Source organism: Carya illinoinensis, chromosome 14 (genome assembly GCF_018687715.1).
Source record: "Carya illinoinensis cultivar Pawnee chromosome 14, C.illinoinensisPawnee_v1, whole genome shotgun sequence".
Lineage (NCBI taxonomy): Eukaryota > Viridiplantae > Streptophyta > Magnoliopsida > Fagales > Juglandaceae > Carya > Carya illinoinensis.
In genome coordinates, this window is record NC_056765.1 from 30,952,215 (window position 1) to 30,976,744 (window position 24,530).

At 31.8% G+C, this 24,530-nt stretch overlaps 1 protein-coding gene across 1 annotated transcript; it reads left to right on the forward strand.

Moving 5' to 3' along the window:
* The first annotated feature begins 293 nt into the window (after positions 1-293).
* Positions 294-15,548, forward strand: LOC122293816. Its single transcript, XM_043102273.1, has 10 exons — positions 294-1,627; positions 1,814-1,963; positions 3,786-3,869; positions 4,257-4,340; positions 6,117-6,200; positions 6,576-6,659; positions 11,404-11,508; positions 13,396-13,431; positions 13,552-13,985; positions 14,827-15,548. The coding sequence occupies exons 1-10, from the start codon at positions 1,117-1,119 to the stop codon at positions 15,430-15,432; spliced, it is 2,178 nt and encodes a 725-aa protein (XP_042958207.1). The 5' UTR covers positions 294-1,116; the 3' UTR covers positions 15,433-15,548.
* The last annotated feature ends 8,982 nt before the right edge of the window (positions 15,549-24,530 follow it).

Consider the following 24,530-nt stretch of genomic DNA (forward strand, 5'->3'; position numbering starts at 1 on the left):
TGCTGCGGTTGTTCCTCAAGCAATACTGCTTCATGACGAAGATAATTATGAGGAATGGAAGGTTCGGGTGAAAACGTACTTGCTGTCTCAAGATCTTTGGCAGGACGTTCAACAAACTGACGAACCCTTTCTGGGAAGAGGACGGGAGAATTTCATGGCTTTACATGTGATCTAGAATTCATGCGGCCAAGTGCCGTTTTCTAAGATTAAAGCCATTGAGGATGCCAGACAAGCTTGGAAGACTTTGGCAGATTCGTATGGAGAGAAGCAGATAGCTATCGAGCAAGGTCTCTCTCTCTCTCTCACATAACGCACACGTGTTCGAAAACTGATTAATAATTCCGTTTGGAAAGAAATAGTATTCATAAAGAATTGGAAAATTAACTGTCTTATAAGTTAGTATTATTAACCCTTATCACATTAAAAGACAAACCCGCTAGTCAAATTAAACAAGCTGGTTCCATACCTAGCATGCATGGTAAAACAATGAACAGTTTGGGTTCGATCAAGTAGCTTGACTCCAGTTTAATTAATTATATACATATATTATAATCTAATCAAGCTTAGAATTAAGAAAATTAATGACGTAATCTTCGATTGTTAAAGAGCCAAAATGGAATAAGGTTGTCCGAAGTACTCGTATAAACTTTTAATAATATTAACTTTATTATAAGATCAAGAACATCTTGTAAGTTAAAAAAGACTTGGAGATTAATATATATTAGATACAGTTTTAGAATGTATAAATTTTGCACACTTCATTTGAAAGATAATGGATGCACCATTATAAAGTCATGAGCACCTTGGGACTGTAAAAATCTTTTCCAAAATAGAATTTGAAAATGAACTAAACCCATATTTGAAAAAAATAATAGTAAACGCACAAAATTCTATATTTCATACTAAGTGCATGTTTGGGTTTACTATGAGAAATATAGTTTATAGTTTTAGAGCTTATAGTTTAGAACTTATAGTTTAGAACTTAAGTAATAAGTTCTTCTATTAAAAAGTTATTTATTGTTTGGTAATTATATGTTTAAAATATTTTCAAATATATTATGTTTTAAAAAAAAAAATTTAAAAAGTACTTTTTGATGTAAAAATAACAATTTTTAAATGTCTTACGATGTTGCTATGAGGAATGAAGATCGAGGTAGCTATGAGGAATTGTACAATGCTGTGCGAGATGGTAATTTGGAGGAGACAAGACGCATTCTTGAGTCTCAACCCGAGGCATTGAATAAGAGCATCACAGATGAAGATGAAACGGCTCTTCACATTGCTGTTATAAATGGACGTGAGGATATAGTGCAGGAGTTGGTGAATCAAATGTCGGAGGAGGCTTTGGAAATGCATGATAGTGACGGTTACACAGCTCTAATCACGGCTGCTGTGCTTGGAAACGAGACAATGGTGGAGTGCATGCTTGTAGATCAACACCGTAGGTTGATCAGCATTACAGATTCAGAGGAAAATCTTCCTGTTGTTATGGCTCTTAATTCCAGGCAAATAAAAATGGGGCGCCTTTTGTTTTTTAAATATCATGATCATCATATTGCAGATAGTGATGAGGAGATTAGCAAAAATGCCACGCTTCTTACCCGAGCTATCTATACCGAAACTTTGGGTACGAACTCTATCGTGTTTTACTATCTAGTATAGTTCTTCTTGTGTATGATTTACGGGTAAACTTAAACTTCTCATCATCGATCATCCATTAATGGCAGTTATTTCCTAATTGGCATATATTCATTTGAAATCTTGTTAATGTCAATAAAATAATTCCTTTTTGTATGTGCCTACGACAAAACAGATATTGCTTTGGAATTAATCAAACGCTGCCCACGTTTGGCACTGACTCATGACGAGTCTGGCGAGTCTCCCATCTTAGCATTGGCCTCTATGCGTCATTTCTTCCCAAGTGGAAATCAGCTCGGATTTTGGAAACAATACATCTACTCCTGTATTACCTCTCTCCTTTACTTAATTCTCTTGCTTTACGTACACTGTAATATTCTTCAATATTATTGGCTTATTTAGAGAAACACCGTCAATAATATTGGATTGTGTTTCCTTAGTAATTATAAAAGAAATCAACACCCATGCATGAGAATACCTTAAAAATATGAGTGGTGTTAGGGAAATCGAAAATCTTACACCTTTTTTGTACCGAACAGTGTATTTGTTTTTTAAAAATTTTTGTTTCTATTTTTTTCAAAGATTTTTTTTAAATTAACCAATTTAAAAATTAAAAAAAATCAAAAAATCATTAAATAATACTTTCTTAATCATTAAGTAAAAAATTATAAAAATTAAAAAAATTCGGTACAAAATAGATGTAAACTTTTTCGGTGGCTTTATCATTTCTCTAAAAATATATTCTACAGCATATAGTAGTAATTTTTAATCCCTGATCTGTTGATTAATGTAGCAAAGAAAAAAACTAAAAAATAAAAAAAAATCATAATCAGATTTTGAATTAGCTAGGTGAAAGAGCAGCTGGCCGTAATATTTGAATCGGTATGGGGCATTTTCAGTACTGCAAAATTGTCATGTTGTGTTTATTGTGTTTATAGAACATTAATTGGGATAAAATATATAAAGACCCTCTGACTATCACAAATTTAATTTCCAATCATATCCTAACAATTGTCCCCTCAAATTATTAAAAGTTAGAAAATACGTACCCTTGTTAAAACATTAGTAGTGCCACTAGTATTTTAAAAATATTTTACTTAAAATATATTTCTATTTATTTTTTAAATAATTATTTTTATCTTAGAAGTATTTATTTGAAAAAATATTATTTTAAATTTAATATTTTTATTTGATAGACAGGTTATTTTGTGATTTTTAAAATTTTTTTAATTAGGGGTAACTTTTTCTTTTAAGTGAAAAATTAAAAGGGCAGATTGCAACTTTTTGCAGTTTAGGGGATTTTCAAAATTGAAACTTTGAGGAGTGTGATTGTAAATTGGGTGGTAGTTTGAGAGGTCTTTGTATATTTTTCTCCTATAAATATAAAACACAATTTTAGATGTTTAAAATCGTATATAAATGAGTTGAAGTAGAAGTCCATGACTAGTACTTTTGATCAAATGAAGGTAATATATACTTTTAGATTCATATATATGTATATATATATATATATATATACATATGGACGGTGCTACTCTGCCGCCCAGAGTGCACCGCTCCTTTTGACTGCACAGCGGTTTTTTTTTATTTTTTTCATTTTTCTTTTCAGATTTTTTTAATATATTTAAACATTTTTAAAAAATAAAAATAAAATACCAATACACTTAAAATCACTTCCTTAATCACTAAGTACAAAACAATTATAAAAAAAAAAAAATTGTGACTAGCGGTCACTTTGAGGGGGCATGGGGAAGAGGCATCTTAGCATTTTCAATATACATATATATGAATCTGTAAGTATATACAATGCAACTCAAGAATAAAACACATAATATGAATCTAATTATAGTTTCGATAAGAATGCAATTCATGTATCCGGCAGCTTCATGTATCCTTATATTTTTGGTTTCAAAGATCCAATTTTACTAAAACAATTAAATATACTTAAGTTGTTTATTCTATTTCTTTTTTTTTTTTTTGTTTTTTTGCAATCCTAGGGCATGCATACTTAAGATCACTTGGTTTGTTGCTTTTTTTTGGGGGGGGGGGGTCATTTTAAGGAAGATTGATCATTCAAAACCTAGCTAGAATATTAAAAGTTCTACTATATTGTTAATTAGATTTGTTAAATTTTTCTTGCTAAAAAGGGTTGCCCGTTCCATCCGTTCCTCCAACTGGTGATATTCCTTCGAATGTCCAAAGCAATCAAGAAGATCAAAATAACAGATCAGGTATGTATATATATGAATCTAAAAGTATATACAATGCAACTCAAGAATAAAACACATAATATGAATCTAATTATAGTTTCGATAAGAATGCATTTCATGTATCCGGCAGCTTCATGTATCCTTATATTTTTGGTTTCAAAGATCATGTTCTACTAAAACAGTTAAATATACTTAAGTTGTTTATTCTATTTCTTTTTTTTTGTTTTGTTTTTTGGCTATCCTAGGGCATGCATACTTAAGAGATCACTTGTTTTGTTGCTCCTTTTTTTTTTTTTTTTTGGGGGGGGGGGTCATTTTAAGCAAGATTGATCATTCAAAACCTAGCTAGAATATTAAAAGTTCTACTATATTGTTAATTAGATTTTTTAAATTTTTCTCGCTAAAAAGGGTTGCCCGTTCCATTGGTTCCTCCAACTGGTGATATTCCTTTGAATGTCCAAAGCAATCAAGAAGATCAAAATAACAGATCAGGTATGTATATATATGAATCTAAAAGTATATACAATGCAACTCAAGAATAAAACACATAATATGAATCTAATTATAGTTTCGATAAGAATGCATTTCATGTATCCAGCAGCTTCATGTATCCTTATATTTTTGGTCTCAAATACCCTTGTTTACTAAAACAATTAAATATACTTAAGTTTTTTATTCTATTTCTTTTTTTTTTTTGTTTTTTTGTTTTTTGGCTATCCTAGGGCATGCATACTTAAGATCACTTGGTTTGTTGCTCTTTTTTTTTTAGGGGGGTCATTTTAAGGAAGATTGATCATTCAAAACCTAGCTAGAATATTAAAAGTTCTACTATATTGTTAATTAGATTTGTTAAATTTTTCTTGCTAAAAAGGGTTGCCCGTTCCATCGGTTCCTCCAACTGGTGATATTCCTTTGAATGTCCAAAGCAATCAAGAAGATCAAAATAACTGATCAAGTATGTATATATATGAATCTAAAAGTATATACAGTGCAACTCAAGAATAAAACAGATAATATGAATCTAATTATAATTTCGATAAGAATGCATTTCATGTATCCGGCAGCTTCATGTATCCTTATATTTTTGGTTTCAAAGATCCAATTTTACTAAAACAATAAAATATACTTAAGTTGTTTATTCTAATTTTTTTTTTTTTTTTTGCAATCCTAGGGCATGCATACTTAAGATCACTTGGTTTGTTGCTTTTTTTTTTTTTTTGTTGGGGGGAGGGGGGGGGGGGTCATTTTAAGGAAGATTGATAATTCAAAACCTACCTAGAATATTAAAAGTTATACTATATTGTTAATTAGATTTGTTAAATTTTTCTTGCTAAATAGGGTTGCCCGTTCCATCCGTTCCTCCAACTGGTGATATTCCTTTGAATGTCCAAAGCAATTAAGAAGATCAAAATAACAGATCAGGTATGTATATATATGAATCTAAAAGTATATACAATGCAACTCAAGAATAAAACACATAATATGAATCTAATTATAGTTTCGATAAGAATGCATTACATGTATCCGGCAGCTTCATGTATCCTTATATTTTTGGTTTCAAAGATCCTGTTTTACTAAAACAATTAAATATACTTAAGTTGTTTATTCTATTTCTTTTTTTTGTTTTGTTTTTTGGCTATCCTAGGGCATGCATACTTAAGATCACTTGGTTTGTTGCTCTTTTTTTTTTTTTTTTGGGGGGGGGGGTCATTTTAAGGAAGATTGATCATTCAAAACCTAGCTAGAATATTAAAAGTTCTACTATATTGTTAATTAGATTTGTTAAATTTTTCTTGCTAAAAAGGGTTGCCCCATTCCATCAGTTCCTCCAACTGGTGATATTCCTTTGAATGTCCAAAGCAATCAAGAAGATTAAAATAACAGATCAGGTATGTATATATATGAATCTAAAAGTATATGCAATGCAACTCAAGAATAAAACACATAATATGAATCTAATTATAGTTTCGATAAGAATGCATTTCATGTATCCGGCAGCTTCATGTATCCTTATATTTTTGGTTTCAAAGATCTTGTTTTACTAAAACAATTAAATATACTTAAGTTGTTTATTCTATTTCTTTTTGTTTTTTTGTTTTTTTGCTATCCTAGGGCATGCATACTTAAGATCACTTGGTTTGTTGCTCTTTTTTTTTTTTGGGGGGGGGGGGTCATTTTAAGGAAGATGGATCATTCAAAACCTAGCTAGAATATTAAAAGTTCTACTATATTGTTAATTAGATTTGTTAAATTTTTCTTGCTAAAAAGGGTTGCCCGTTCCATTGGTTCCTCCAACTGGTGATATTCATTTGAATGTCCAAAGCAATCAAGAAGATCAAAATAACAGATCAGGTATATATATATATGAATCTAAATGTATATACAATGCAACTCAAGAATAAAACACATAATATGAATCTAATTATAGTTTCGATAAGAATGCATTTCATGTATCCGACAGCTTCATGTATCCTTATATTTTTGATTTGAAAGATCCTGTTTTACTAAAACAATTTAATATACTTAAGTTGTTTATTCTATTCCTGTTTTTTTTTTTTTTTTTTTCCTATCCTAGGGCATGCATACTTAAGATCACTTGGTTTGTTGCTTTTTGTTTTTCTTTTTTGGGGTCATTTTAAGGAAGATTGATCATTCAAAACCTAGCTAGAATATTAAAAGTTCTACTATATTGTTAATTAGATTTGTTAAATTTTTCTTGCTAAAAAGGGTTGTCCGTTCCATCGGTTCCTCCAACTGGTGATACTCCTTTGAATGTCCAAAGCAATCAAGAAGATCGAAATAACAGATCAGGTATGCTTGTTTTGCCTTAGCTAGGTTACTTTCCCATAATTTTGGCTTGTAATTAGGCCAACATGATCTTCAGTTTTTTTTTTTTTTTTAATTTTTTTTTTCTATAGTCTACGTTCAATTACTTGGTATATATATAAAATTTTGATGGTATGGAATATTACTCCTTTGAAGCCTCGTCATTTATTCCTATCTAACTACACTAATTATTTAGTCCAAGAGCAATGATTGATAAACTTATTTAGTACACCTTCGATATTTCATTACGCAAGTTCTTTTATAATTGTTTTTCTAAATAGATCAGGGTGCTTATGTAAAAATTTGAAACTCAAGTGTTAAAAGAAGAAGAAGAAGAAGAAAACAATAATGAAGTAGTGCTATCACATTGATTGATTGCAAAATGTAAAAAATAAAATAAAATAAATAAAAAGTTGGGGATGGGGAAGTGATGTCGGACATAATTGAGATTAATTCTGGCAGCTAATTCCAACAAATGATTAATACAGAAAAGACAAGAGATCAATCCAAAAATACAGAGTAAATGATTTTGATGTTTAATTCAAAATCATCAAACTTAAGAATGTCGAAATCAAACCACAAGCCAGATTGTAATAGTTAAAAATCGGTAATATCAAAATTTTACCAAAATAGCAAAATCATAATAGTCACATCTAAAATAAATACGTAATTAAAGAAATAATTTGACAAAAATCTGGCCCAAATCAAGCTCAAAATACTTCCTAAATAAGAATTGAAATATTACCATAAAAAGAAAATATATATCTAAAAATCAAGATTCAAAAGGTAAACCAATAGATTTTGGCCTAGAACAAATGACCACAATATCCACGCTAAATATAACTTCTCAAATTGGGGTCATATGTGTGATTCTGATACCCATAGCCAATGTTTTGGTTAAAATACAGATACATGTCCAAGATTGCCCCAAATCATGAAAAGATCAATGTTTCCAGCTGTGTTTACGCTGATCTGCCATCTAGAGATAGTTCGCACCATCAATGTGTAATTTGATAGCTCAGCATCACCTGACTTGGATTCTCCTATATCAGTCGCCCTGGGTTAGAAAGAACTTAGCCTCAAGTTCACAATAGCTTCATCGAGATCCAATAAACATCAGAGGTACTGTTCAAATGCCTTGGGAGGTGCAACATGTATGCATTATTATTGACTTTTAGGAACAGGCAAGGGAGTGTACATGGCCGCATTAGTGAGAACCACTTGAAACACAATTTTAGATGTTTAAAATCGTATATAAATGAGTTGAAGTAGAAGTCCATGACTAGTACTTTTGATAAAATGAAGGTAATATATACTTTTAGATTCATATATATGTATATATATATATACATATATATGAATCTGTAAGTATATACAATGCAACTCAAGAATAAAACAGATAATATGAATCTAATTATAGTTTCGATAAGATCAATGCAATTCATGTATCCGGCAGCTTCATGTATCCTTATATTTTTGGTTTCAAAGATCCAATTTTACTAAAACAATTAAATATACTTAAGTTGTTTATTCTATTTTTTTTTTTGTTTGTTTTTTTGCAATCCTAGGGCATGCATACTTAAGATCACTTGGTTTGTTGCTTTTTTTTTTTGGGGGGGGGGTCATTTTAAGGAAGATTGATCATTCAAAACCTAGCTAGAATATTAAAAGTTCTACTATATTGTTAATTAGATTTGTTAAATTTTTCTTGCTAAAAAGGGTTGCCCGTTCCATCTGTTCCTCCAACTGGTGATATTCCTTTGAATGTCCAAAGCAATCAAGAAGATCAAAATAACAGATCAGGTATGCTTGTTTTGCCTTAGCTAGGTTACTTTCCCATAATTTTGGCTTGTAATTAGGCCAACATGATCTTCAGTTTTTTTTTTTTTTTAATTTTTTTTTCTATAGTCTACGTTCAACTACTTGGTATATATATAAAATTTTGATGGTATGGAATATTACTCCATTGAAGCCTCGTCATTTATTCCTATCGAACTACACTAATTATTTAGTCCAAGAGCAATGATCGATAAACTTATTTAGTACACCTTCGATATTTCATTACTGCAAGTTCTTTTATAATTGTTTTTCTAAATAGATCAGGGTGCTTATGTAAAAATTTGAAACTCAAGTGTTAAAAGAAGAAGAATAAGAAGAAGAATAAGAAGAAGAAGAAGAAGAAAACAATAATGAAGTAGTGCTATCACATTGATTGATTGCAAAATGTAAAAAATAAAATAAATAAAAAGTTGGGGATGGGGAAGTGATGCCGGACATAATTGAGATTAATTCTGGCAGCTAATTCCAACAAATGATTAATACAGAAAAGACAAGAGATCAATCCAAAAATACAGAGAAAATGATTTTGATGTTTAATTCAAAATCATCAAACTTAAGAATGTCGAAATCAAACCACAAACCAGATTGTAATAGTTAAAAATCGGTAATATCAAAATTTTACCAAAATAGCAAAATCATAATAATCACATCTAAAATAAATAGGTAATTAAAGAAATAATTTGACAAAAATCTGGCCCAAATCAAGTTCAAAATACTTCCTAAATAAGAATTGAAATATTACCATAAAAAGAAAATATATATCTAAAAATTGAGATTCAAAAGGTAAACCAATAGATTTCGGCCTAGAACAAAATGACACAATATCCGCGCTGAATATAGCTTCTCAAATTGGGGTCATATGTGTGATTCTGATACTCATAGCCAAAGTTTTGGTTAAAATACCGATACATGTCCAAGATTGCCCCAAATCATGAAAAGATCAATGTTTCCAGTTGTGTTTACGCTGATCTGCCATCTAGAGATAGTTCAACACCATCAATGTATAATTTGATAGCTCAGCATCACCTGACTTGGATTCTCCTATATCAGTCGCCCTTGGTTAGAAAGAACTTAGCCTCAAGTTCACAATAGCTTCATCGAGATCCACAAAACATCAGAGGTACTGTTCAAATGCCTTGGGAGGTGCGACATGTATGCATTATTATTGACTTTTAGGAATAGGCAAGGGAGTGTATATGCCCGCATTAGTGAGAACCACTTGGAACACTGACACACATAACATCGCTCCACGTAATAAGCCAAGCCACTGGTCAAATTGGGCCAATAGTAATTAGATGAGATCAAGGTTAACGTCTTGTCTCATCCAAAGCGACCTTCGCTATGAAATTCACTAATATTCTATTATCTCAGTGAACAAGCTAGGATGCACAATTGTAATTCATGAAATAAATAACCACTATGTAAAACAAAATCAGTTCGTTGACCATTAGTTACCTCTTGAAATATCTTTCCAAATGAAGGATATGCTGCATATAAGTCATTGAAAGTCTCAAATCTAGCAACTTTGGTGTTCATTGTGGTGAGGAGTAACATACGAAGGCTCATGGCATCTTCCACACAGTTCAAACTTCCTGATTGGCACCTTAAAGAAAATGTGAACTCTTGCAAGTACACTAACCACTTGGCATGCCGCATACTCAGCTTGTGTTGACCATTAATGTACTTCAAGGCCTTGTGGTCACTGATAAGGATGAATTCCTTATGTACCAAGTAGTGATGCCAATGCTTTAGGGACTGAACTATGGCATAAAACTTCAGATCATAAGTGGAATAATTTTTCTTGGACCTTAATAGCTAATCACTGAAAAAGGCTATCAGGTGCCCCTCCTAACTCAAAACAGAACCAATGTGAACCCCAAAAACATCAAAATTGACCTCGAACACCTTTTCAAAATTTGGAAGTGCCAAAAATAAATCTTCGGTCATCTTTTACTAGACCAGCAAAAAACTGGCTTCTGCCTTCTTAGACCATTAGAATACGTACATGTCCCTTGAGGTACTCGGTGATAGGAGCAATCAAGGTACTGAAATTTTTTATGAACTGACGGTAGAAGGATGCCAATCCATGGAAACTCCTAACATTGTGCAATGTCTTATATTTTATTTTAAAAATGCTTTCCTTAAAAAAATATTTTTATTTGTTTTTTAATATTTGTTTTTATCTTAAAAAATACTTATTTGAGCTAATATTATTTTAAATTTATTCTTTTTATTTGATTGACCAGTTATTTTGTGATTTTTAAAATGTTTTTAATTAGGGGTAATTTTTATTTTAAGTGAAAAATTAAGGTGGCAGATTGCAACTTTTTGGCAGTTTAAGGGATTTTCAAAATTGATACTTTGAGGAGTGTGATTGTAAATTGGGTGATAGTTTGAGAGGGCTTTGTATATTTTCTCCTATAACTATATATAAACCACGATTTCAGATATTTAAAATCATATATAAATGAGTTAAAGTATAAGTCCGTGACTACTTTCGATAAAATGAAGGTAATATGAATCTAAAAGTATATACAATGCGACTCAAGTATAAAACATATAATATGAATCTAATCATAGTTTTGATAAAAATGCATTTCATGTATCCAACTTCATGTATCCTCATATTTTCGGTTTCAAAGGTCCTGTTTTACTAAAACAATTAAATATACTTAAGTTATAATTAAGTCGATGCTATACCTTAAGTTGTTTATTCATTTTTTTTTTGGTTATCCTAGGGCATACTTAAGATCATTTGATTTGTTGATTTTTTTTTTTTTTTTTTTGTTTATTACAAGAAAGATTGATCATTCAAAACCTAGCTAGAATATTAAAAGTTCTAGTATATATTGTTAATTAGATTAATTGTTAACTTTTTCTTGCTAAAAAGGTATGCGTGTTCCATCGGCTATTCCAACCAGTGATCATATTCATTTGAATGTTTCAAATGGACAGCAATGCCAAAGAAATCAAGAAGATCAAAATAACAGATCAGGTATGCTAATTTGCCTTAGCTTACTTTTCCATAATTTTGGCTTCTAATTTGGCCAACAATTTTAGTACTTTTTTTTATATATTAATTATCTACGATCTTTTACCTGGTATATAAATTTTTTTTATCTTTTTTTATAAAAGAGGTGGGGGGTTTCAAACCCAAGTTCTCCATTTGGAGAGCATAGTCATATGCCATTAGGCCATCAGACTCTTGGCAGTATATAAAATTTTGACAGTATGGAATTTTACTCTTTTGAAGCTTCATCATTTATTCCTATCAAACTACACTTATTTTTTGATAAATTAATGGTATATTAATAATTGATACTAATTGATTTACATGATAAACTACATATATGTGAGAGAATAAGTTATATTACCATACACGTAGTACACTAGAATATTATGAATATATTCTATAATAAATATGGCAATATTACAACATTAGAGAATAAGTCGTCATATTACCATACATATGCTAGAATATAACTATGAATATATCATATAATAATCATGGTAATATTCTTACACAAAATAAGATTGTGTTAAATAGTTATAGGAGGAATATTATCACTACTCTTAATTATCTAATTATTCATAATGGCATTGAATCTAAATTAATTATAAACAATCGAAACACAAATATATAAGACATGTAAGTACTCCATGTACGTAGTTAGAATAATGGTCATTAATCGATTCCTTCACAAACATATTTCAAAAAACTATATGTTAATGTTTGTAATTGAATAATTTGAATTACGCAATACATGATTATTTTCAAGAAATCTAGTTCATAATTTTAAAAAAATGGAGTAAATAACAGTTAAGCTAATATATTGTAGCTAGAAAAATTCAAAAGACTTTTATAACATCGTCCTAGTTCATATTTTTAAAAATCTAGAAGTCGTTCCCGTATCATATACAGACTAGTACGTATAACTCATGCAAGTACATACTGTATAATGCATGAGAAAATTGTTATTTTTAATTCTATTCATGATATGAATAAAGATAACTTTTTTTTATAAAAAAAAAAAAGTCATTCTTCGATTATTAAATTTCGTATTAATTAATTAGGTATAAATATGAAATGTTCCAATTAACATTCTTAAAAATTCATGTTTTTTTAATATAATTTACTCACTTGACTTTTCATTAATATAATAATGGATGATCATGTAGTATGATCAACATGATCAGCAAATGTCCAACTTCCAAAGTTATATATGCTATAAGTAAGTCATTTAATTTGATATATTAATTTTCAGAAGTTAATTAATGCATGCTATATAATATTATATATGATAGTAATTAAGACAAATAAGTGAGAAGTAATATGATAGCTAGTACCAATAATAATAGAATATATAGTTGCTAAGATCCTTTGGAAGTAAGACTCAGTTGAGATCAACTCAGTTCAGTTTACTTTTAAGCTGAACTAATATCCAAAAACCAAACTCTCAAATTACTAAACTGATCTCAACTCAAAACCTCTTTACAACCCATAATATTTTTCAATTCAATACATTTTTACACGCAAGACTCACAAACTTTTTCAATTTCCCATAAATACATCTAAACTCATCTTAATAATATCCAAACATATCTAAACTCATCTTAACAATATCCAAACATATCTAAATTTATCTTAAGTGAGCCTCACAAAACTTACTACACTATCTCAACTCACTACTATTCATAAAGAACTCAACTTATTTCAACTTAACTTAACTCAACATCCAAACGGACAAAAACTAATGGAAATTGCGAATTATTAGTATGTTAAAAAGGAAATATTTTGCTTATGGCTTTGTTGAGGTAAAATTTTTCTAATTTTTTCTAATATCTTTAAGTAAACAAATTTTGTTGTTTAATTTCTTTGCAGTACTGTCAGCAATGTTTGGAGTACTCAACTTCAGTGGTATACCCTTTACACTCCATCAAAAATCATTGACTTATATTTTTAAATTTTTTATTATTAATTATTTATAATTTCATCTAGTTAAACTAATTGACATTAATGTCTCGATTATTGTTGAAGTAATCAAGCAGTTGTCGGAAATGAAGGAGATCCATGACCAATCCCATGCACTTCTCTCTCAAATGTGTGAAGCGATATCAAAATCAACAACTCAAGAACTTAAGGATGGTCTAGTTTATACTGCCATTACCCGTGCAGCCAAGAATGGGATTTTCGAGTTTGTTTCTAAGATGCTTGAAATGGATCGACGATTTTTATGGACTAACGATAGAAATCGAAGGAACATATTTATGCTTGCCGTCTTGCATCGTCAAGAAAAAATCTTTAGCATTCTATACAGGCAGGATAGGAAGATGAACTACTTATTGACATCTAAAAGAGATGTCTATGGCAATAATATATTACATATGGCAGGGATGATAGAAGATTCCACTTGGGTTAATAAAATCCCAGGGGCAGCTTTACAAATGCAAAGAGAATTACAATGGTTCAAGGTCCTCTCTCTCTCTCTCTCTCTCTCTCTCTCTCTCTCTCTCTCTCTCTCTCTCTCTCTCTCTCTCATTTCATTGGCCTAGCAGCATCCTTAATTTGTGCACCTCCTTGTTGGCCTCCTCTTTCTTCGGGTAAGTCTGCATTAATTTTCTGCTTCATGGTACAGTGAAAGAAACACCAACACCACATTGAACATCTATTACATGCAGGTGAAATATTAGTCATAATTGATCTTCCAATGCAACATCCTGTTGCATGTAGTCCGATTCACTATTTTTTTTTTCTAATTTTTTTGATAACCAACAATTCATTCATTGAAACAATTAAGTCCTTACAATAGGTTTGCTTATGTCAGACCAAATGGCTTGACTTACAAACGAAGGACAAAAATCCCACCACATCTCAATATCCCTAACTTTCCAAGCATGTCTTGCCAACTGATGTGCAGCAGTATTACCTAGTCTTTTATCATGCAATACTTGAATGAATATTGTAACATGTGTAAAAAGCATGAAATAAAATATTGTGGGACCTTTTCTGTCTTTATATGAGGTTGTAGAAGGCTGAGGCTGAGGTGGGATAAGGATTGGTTTTGATCAATTCCAGTCTTTTTGATCCCTAATTTCCTTGTACTATATATTCAATATTGGAGCTGATCATTTTAACATGGACTAGGTAGAGTAATCATAATAATAATTTGGAACCATTGACCTTATTTTACTTACTATTTATTCTGTGTAAGTTTAGATCATCAATTTCCAATCTTTCTAATACGTAATATATGTCCAAGTAAATAGTTGTGGTAGCATTCTTAATCTAACATTTTCTTTCTAACAAATGCAGGATGTAGAGAGAATTGTCCATCCCAAGGATAAGGAAAGTACCAACGAGGATGGTTTAACTCCCCGACAACTGTTTACGAAGAACCATGCGGACTTAATGGAAAATGGACAGAAATGGATGAAGGTTACAGCAACGTCATGCACTGTGGTGGGTGCTCTGATTGTTACCATTATGTTCGCTGTAGCTTTTACTATTCCGGGTGGCAACGACCAAACTACAGGCTTTCCAATATTCTTAAAGAAAAAATTGTTTGTGCTCTTTATAATATGTGATACATTGTCCCTTTTTTCTTCCTCAACTTCAATCTTGATGTTTTTGGGAATCCTCACATCAAGTTATGCAGAAGATGATTTTCTTGAGTATTTGCCGAGGCAGATGATAATAGGCCTTTCCACCCTCTTTTGCTCTATTGCAACCATGGTGATAGCCTTTTCTACTGCTCTTATAATCATGCTACATGACCAATATTCTTGGATTTTGATTCCTATCATTTCTTTGGCTTGTGTCCCAGTCATCATTTTCATATGGATGCAGTTCCCTCTTCTTAAAATTATGATCTTTTCAACCTATGGATCAGGCATCTTCAACAGGAAAAAGAAAATGTAATTAATGTAATTGATCTAGTACTATGTAAGTATGGTGCAGCTTGCTGTAGGACATCATGTATATTTGTTGAATGAATTATATATATTTGTGATATTTAAACGTTTTTACATACATTGATCACGTTCTAGAAACAAAAAAATTTGGATTGAACTATCATCCAGCCTTGGCAACATCAACAACTATCATCCAGCCATTAATGATCTACAGCACTAGCCATTATTTTATATACAATTCTGAACCAAAATTGAAACAAAACCAACCCATTTTTGGGTATTAAACATTAGACACGAGAAATACAAGGAAGATTCATAAGAAAAAAATATGCAAGCAGTATATATATAGGAAAAGAGGAGGTGGGGAAGATGCATGCCAACGAACTAACTTTGCCATTCATCGCTTTGAGGTGCTGTACTAGCAGCTTCCTCTGTATTGTACTCTATGAATGCTTTAGAACTTTCAGAAATTTTGTCTATTATAATTTTTACTGCTGCATTACATGACCGTGGTTATACCAATCCTTATAAGGAATTGAAATGCTGCATTTTATGAGCACAAAATTGAAACCTACCTTGATCAACAAGCTGCTCCCCAAAGCCTTCAAATGCTGTTCCTAGATAAGGTTTTCTCAAATGTATAGATCAATGCATGACAGGCCTGTTTATTTAAAGACATCGCCAAGCATTATCGTTAGCAATCGAGCAAGAAAAGAGGGAGAAATGACAAATTTTTCATTGCCAATTGGCTTCTTATTAGAAAAAAATCATTATTAATGATCACTAACATATATATTACAACAAATAAATGCTATATAATCTCAATTATTAAACAACCAATTCCAAAGTTTCCTCCGAGATAAGATTAATTAAAGAATAATGTCATCTTCCACTTCAAAAGAGGAGATCCTCTCTCCAGAGGGATTAAATCATAATTAAGCAAACTAACAAAACCATGATAAATTATTAATCCATACAAACGTACTACTCTAGCACCCGGTAACATGGCAATAATAATTAAGTTATTATTTTCAACGTCAGCTTAATTCCCTTGTAGAGACATTGAGCATCTCTCTTTCTCAATACATCTCCAAGACTTCCAGTTGCTTGGCTCACTATAACAATTTTGATTTTCAGTGATGAAATTATTTAGGGACGAATTAAATTTCGTCCCTAAAAATACTTATTTGAGACGAAATTAAAATTTCGTTTCAGAACATGGATGAGGTTCTCAATGCATCCATTTGAACTAGATCTTCTATGATGAAATATATTGTCTCAAAAATAGAAACCCGTTCAAACAAGCTAACTTATGTTCAAATAGAGAGTTAACAGCTGTTCAAATGGTTTAGTCTCTGTTCGAATAATAATCTTGGCGGGAAAGTACATATAATTTTGTTGGGACAGTTCAACACTGTTCGAACGAGAGATTTTTGGTGAAAAAATATGGCGGGATGGATGCAAGATAGTTCGAACAAAATCGAACACCAAAATATATTAGTTATCATTTTTAAAATATTAGTTATCAATTTTATTATTTATCATTTTTTAAATATTAAAAATATATTAGTTATCATTTTTAAAATAATAAAAATATAGATATATTATATAGTACTATTTATGGTGAATTAAAATATTTCATATTCATAAATTAATTTGATGTAATTAATTTAAAAATATTTTAATGAGCTCTTTTATGTTAACCAAGATTTTTAATTAAATAAATATTAGTTAAGATTTTTAATTAACTAAATTTAACTAATTACTTATTTAAGAAAAAATAATTATATTTTAATTAACTAAATTATGTTATTAAGAAAAAATTATGTTATATTTTAGTTAGTTATATTTAAGAAAAAATAATTATAAGAATATAGATTTTTATTTTATTTAATTAACTAAATTTTTTCTATTATCAAGAACTATAATTAATTTAAGAAAAAAGATTCCAAACAGTAAACAAGCTAGCAAAAACAAAAAATACAAACCATACACTAATTAAATCCCAAAAACATAATGTTCGATATATACAACATAAAAAAGTGAAATAAAAAATAAAACTTCTATTTGGTCATTAGCTCAAAATCCTACTGTAGGGAAGATATGCATTCCTCCATCTCCCGAAGCATCTCCATAACAGGCTCAACGATCTCCTTGACCAAAAGTCGGTGATGCTCCTCGAGCAAGGATTGTATCTCATCTAAAGTAGTCCCAGCAGGCTCTCTCTGAGCACCGACAGAAGTAGAAGCTGAATCACTTGACATCCCACTATCTTGTGCTGCTGGAATATTAGCTCGAGTCTTCCTTAAGTGGCCCTTGTTCTTACTAAATGTGATCTTGTTAAGGAGCCCGATCTGCGGGTGCCTCTGCTCAGTCATTTGCACATTAACCCCCAATTGGATCATGAGGTTAGAGATCATCATAACAAATGGTAGACTACCTCCACTCGAGTAGTGAGACTCATATTGAATGTGAAGGAAGAAATATAATGGCAGATTGATCAGATCTCCCCATGCTATTCGTACCATAAATCAAGCTCCATCGATGCCGAAATCTGTTTTGTGTTTCCTCGAATTGATGTTATGGGAAACAATTAAATTTGGTATTCTAAAAACTGTTGTACAGTCTACCTGTTTGATGACCTCACTGCCATCATATGGAGCAGTCGAAGCATCCAGCATCAACTGACAAACCTCATCGCCTGTGAGACCATCATCTGCTACAGCCTGGTCCTCAATGTGATCCTCACTATCTGATCCAGCATTCAGTGCAAGCGAGGGTTGTGCAGCCGGTGTAGAGTATGCACCAATCACTCGGGAGATCCCAATGAAATTAGAAATAACGGAAGGTGAGATGGTAATACTCACATCCCAAACGATAAAGGTGAAGGTCTCCACATCAGCCTCCAGTATCTGACCCATGGCATGGTAAAACTCACCAACTATGTCTGGATATGCAACTCCCATTTGCTAACAGATTGGTGCCCACCCTCGCTTGGTGATGATAGAGAATATGCTCCATCCATCCCACGCAAAATTGCGACAGTCATCTAGAATGACACTGTCGCGTAGAGCCCAGGTGATGGGGAGCATGGGTGACGGAACAACTGCTGCCTACCGGAGGGAAAAAAAACAAAACCAAAAGGGAAAGGAAGAAGAGTCGTGCAAAGCTCTGAGAGAGAGAGAGAGAGAGAGAGAGAGAGAGAGAGAGAGAGAGAGAGAGAGAAGATGAAGGTTAGAGTTGAAACCCTAGCCCAAAACTATATCGTTTTGCATAAAGGGAGGGATTAGGGTCACACACGTGCTGGGCTTGAAATTTGTATCCACTTAAAAAAGAGAAGAAAAAAAAAAAGAACAAAATAAAAAGGAACCCACTTGAACAACATGTTGGGCTCCCCTTCACCAAAGAATACACATACATAGGTGGACTTGGGCTTATTACCTAAGTCAAAAGATCAAGGGTGTTTGATTATGGTCCACTCCAACAGTTGTCCAAGCTTGAGAGTCCTAAGTGAGAGAGAAATGAACGCATAAAATAAGTCATACCATATATATTTATGTATATTTTGAGAAGTATTAAATAAGAATAGATGTTGGAGGATCCATCGCTTGAGCTCGTCAAATTTGGGTAACAACTTAATCACAAGATCTTTTTCCAAGACAATCAAAGTACAAATTTATAATAAATTTCGTTTGTCTGTCAAATTAAAATAATTCCTTTTATGATATAATTGTTAAATTACTAAATTGGTCCCCAAAACTATCATTCACTTTCTGATTTGATATAACTTTGACATGCCAATCGATTCATATACATATAAGTTTTTTTGTCCATTTTGTGATTAAAATTATATATTGACATATAGATTAATTAATATAACTTTGTTGGAATTAAAGAGTTAAATAAAAACCTCATACGTACCTAGTGGTCATGCCAAAATGTGTAATAACTTGATAAATAGTATATGGCTTTTTCCAAAATCTAGAAACATGACCGTATAGACTAGAATTTCATGGGGAGAAGGCACTATATCTGCTGGCAACAAACCCAAAAAAAAAAGTACAAGACAACCTCCATGGACATGGAGGTAGGGTAACATTAGCAGAAAATCAGTAATTCAACGAGTACAAGACAACCTCCACCTCAATGCTAATAGAGGACGTTGAGCAACAAACGGTCAATATGGTCATACAAGAAGGGAGAGAGGAGAAATTCTTCAACTCGACCCAGAGAAAAGCCCAGCCTACAAAAAAAATTAAAAAAAACAAAAAAATAAATATGAAGAAGCAGCAATTCGTGCGCATTGTCTCAGGAAATTTCCCCATTTCTCTTTCAGAAAAATATAATTGAAAGTATAATTGTGCACTAATCTATACACTAATGTGATGTGATTGGTCAAAAAGTAGATTTTATTGAAAACAGTGTTAATTTAAATTTTAAATATGAATGAATCAGCATTGATACACAGATTAGTACGCGACTGTGCTTGTATATAGCAAAACTCTTCTCTTTCTCCTTTCGAACTCTCCAACTCTCCATGCCTTCTCTCTTTGTTTTCTCTACAACTTTCCATATTTCTTTCTAGCTTCTTGCTTCCTCACTGGCCGCATGTCGATATTCCCGTTGGCAACAATTTATTCTCTTTCCGGATTCTTTGATCTTTTTTCCTTTGATCATTCTCTCCTTCTTGCGATTTCCTTTCATCGCCATCTCTCTCGCTAGCTATATGCATGGAGTAGTAAGTACTCTTTGATTGGAAATTAAGCGCACATTGCACCTCACTTTCGACTCTCTTCCCTCTTTGATCTCATATATATTTTCTTTTTCGAGTTAGTCTCCCTACACCCTTAACTCCTACGTGTAATTTGATGGTGGTCGTGATATCAAGATGATGACTACATGGATCACATACTATATCGCCATGTGCTACTATGTACAAGCATGCAATATGTGTGCAACATAAATAATGCAGTGGAAAAATAAAAGGTAGTCAAGCTAAGTACCTGAAAATTTAAAACAGTACAACCTAGAATAGTAATAATCCACCATGAGGTTATACAGTCATCCGATTGAAAATATGAATAAAACAATACAATAACAAAGCCAGTACCTCCGGCTCTTTAACTCATTCTCTGCATCAAAGTCTACGATTCCATAAAACGGAATCGTCAGTAGAAATACCATAGTGAGATTTTACAATCTCAATAAGTAATCAGTATGCGACAATCAAGAGTTTAAGACATGCACTTATACAACTAACAAAAATATGACAGCCTTACAAGCAAAAGAGCATAATATCTATTTTTCCACCCTTTCCCAAAAATAACACATTTAAACAGAACACGTATGCCGAAAATCCCTTTGGCCCAAAACACAACCATTTATTACCATGTACACCATGGTCTTCCTTCGGGACCATCCGTACACCATGACTCCTTTTGTGACGCCCCCAAATTCCGTTTGGGATCTGACGGACATTTGAAGCGTCGAGACATGCAACACAAGGTTACCTGCCCCCGTTCATGACATATAAGATGCAATAATCCTAACATGCATCTAACATTATGCAATATTCGCAGCGGATAATTTTTTTCTTTAGCAATACTATGCACCAAACTGAAAATATCCCAATACTTAAAACATACTTCATACATAAAGATCCATTGAATAACTAAGATCACAACACTATTCCAAAATAGTTATGATCCAAAAGTACTGGAGATGCAACTCCATCGTACAAGTAGTAATTTAACTACTATATTAACATTAACGACGCACCGTCGTTCAGTCGACTGTGTCTAGTTGGTCAGCTCCTGATCCTCCTTCAGGTCCTGTAACAAGATCTACCATTTGGGGGGAATGGTAGTTGGGACTACCACAGTGAGATTTGATTACAAATCTCAGCAAGTTAACAAAAAACTTCCATACAGACTAATGATGCATGTATGACAGTAAAAGCATAAATGCATAATCAAATTTATAAGTAATTAAAGCATAACTTAGCGTACAACATAGCATAATTGACATAGCTTAAATTGAATCATGAACTGAACTTGACTTGACATGAACTTGATCTGAAACTTGACTTAGCATGAACTTGCTCTGAAACTTGAATTAACATGAAAAATACATACTCCACAGTTGTTGTGGCCCCATGTATTCTACGTGTAAATACATACTCCACAGTTGTTGTGGCCCCATGTATTCTACACAAACTTGACTTAACATTAAAAATACATACTCCACAGTTGTTGTGGCCCCATGTATTCTATGTGTAAATACATACTCCACAGTTGTTGTGACCCCATGTATTCTATACATCACTATGCAGTTAAATACATACTCCACAGTTGTTGTGGCCCCATGTATTCTACATAAACTGAATATACTCAAGATGAAACGTGACTGGAATATGAAAGTTCTGAAGCCCTGACGTAACATAACGTGACTTGAACATAATTTGAAATATATAACCAACTTAAGATAGTAACATTTCATAACATGGCATAACATATAACAGACAACATATTTAGCATTACATATTTGTAATGTATAGTAATACATGACAGAATATATTGTGTAACAGATAAAAATTGATGACAGAATAAATTCTGTATAATAGACAATTACATGATAACTTGGCATGGCATGACATATATGATAACATACATACATACACTGTAATTCTTTTACTTAGCACACATACACAGTAGACTGCTAGTAAGTTAAAAGCTAACTTACCTCGATCTCCGCGTTTCTTATAAAACTTCAAGTGCAATCACGAGGAACTGTAATTAGTGATTCTAAAAGTTAGAACTAAATCACTAATAATTTGAAATATGGAAAATACTAACTTAAAGAGTAAAATTTTCATTTTACTCTCTACATGTGGGAAAATGACCGTTTTACCCATAACTTAAGGATTTTGCATACTAACTCCAAAAGTTTCCAAAATTTACATTCCTCATGTAAATCTTGTCCTAAACTTAAATATCAACTCAGAAAAATTTAAAACAAAACACAACTATGAAGAACACACTATGGTCGAAACATCCATAGGCCATTTCCCTTTATTTTTATTGCAATTCCTTCCAACTTCAAAACTCATGCTTAAACCAAAATTTTGCAACAAACATCTTCCAATCCTAAGTTCAAAACCATACTTAAAACATCCATTTAGAAAAAGCTAATAATCAACACCAAATTTTTTTGTAAAAAGATCCAAGCACTTGAATCACAAGTTTTGACCTTAAATCAAAACATCTCCAAGAATTTCAAAAAATCAAATCTTACTTCTAACATATTCATAATATCATCCTAACATCAACCATGCTTTAGATCATCAAACTAAAGTCACCAAAATCACAAAATAACATTTGGAGTTTTTGGTTTTACACTTAGTCCAAAAACATAAACTTTTCCCTCAACTAGTTTTGATAAATCTCTTGATCTATGACTTATAAATATATGATCTTCAAACCAAACCATCACATGGTTTAAAAAGATGTCCTAAAACATATATAAGCTTCTAATTCAAGATCATATAGTTAGAAATTAACCAAAACATAAATTTAGCCAAGAATATCCACACTTTGACTTATTTGAATATCTCTTTGCATAAAATTTCATATCTTTGAAACTAACATCAAATATCTTCAAAATAATAATATAACATGTATATAAGATGTTTAGGATCCTCCAATAAAATTATCAAAGTCATTAGAATAGGTTTAGACCACCAAAGAGTTAAACTTTCTCAAAACAGAAACTGTTTTTCCTCTTCCAGTTTCTAAGTTTCTAAATCTAAGAACATCTTTCATCAAAACCTTTAATCATGCAAAAATCCTCAACCAATAGTCACATATACATGTTAACAATACTCCATAAAAATTTCGGACCAATATCTATCCATTAGCTTGGTCAAAAACTCCAAACTATAACATATTCTCCAGTTTATCTCCCAGAATGACCTTTCTATAGTTTACACAATATTTGACTGACCAAATGATCTTCAAATGGGGCAAATAAGATATCCATGTAAACTAGACTAAAAAAGGAACAACTTATATGAAGGAGACTTTATGATAAAACACTTACAACAGCTTCGAAATGGGCATGCAAAAGATCTCCTAAAATCTGTCCGAGAGAGAGTGTTTGATAATCTTTTATTAGAAGGAGTAATTGAAGATAAGTTCATGGGTGCTGGCTGGACACATTTATGGACGAGATAAGGGAGGTGATAAGGCTGGAGTTGAGAGTTAAGTGTGGTTTTCTCCTACCCAAAATATCTATAAAAGATTATCTCATAATATTCTATCCAATAATATCTACAAAAATCAACTTAAGATATTTTTATCTAATAATATCTATAAAAAAACAACTCAAAATACTTTTACCCAATAATATTCACGAAAAATTACCTCAAGATATTTCTTTTTATCCAATAATATCTACAGTTTTGAACAGACGTTTTGTCCGAAAATATGAAAAAATGTTATTGCGCCATAAGACTTTAAATAACCCTCCGAGTCTAATGGCACAAACCATAATACATTTTGACACTTCTAACTATCTCCAATAATCAAAAATACACTTCTAATACCATAGTAAATAATAACACTAACTATGTAGTTAGACAAAAACCTATACGATTAATGGATTCGTGAAAACTTATGGGTTTTTCACGAGATTCCTAAAGTTAATAGAAATTTCACAATTGAATTTCTAGCGGGCTGTTACACCTTTCATCACACCACATGTAACAATCGTATATGTGACTTCATAACGAGCAATGCTCAACTCCACACTTGATGCATACTGTAACCAGGCATCCTCTAGGCCCCGCCAACAAGAGGCTACAAGTCGTGCTAAGAGCATTACCATCTTGGCTGATTCAACTGTCACCCGACAACAACTCAGGAATGTCACTCAGTTTATTATGCTCTCGAGTGACCAGAGAAACTTCACAGATATAATTCATCATCTTGACTTGGGGTCATGATATGCACCCACCCACATGTTATCACCAGTACATGAAAATCCAATTTCTAGATCACAAAACATGACATAATACAACACATTTAAATAATCAGAACAAATAGTACT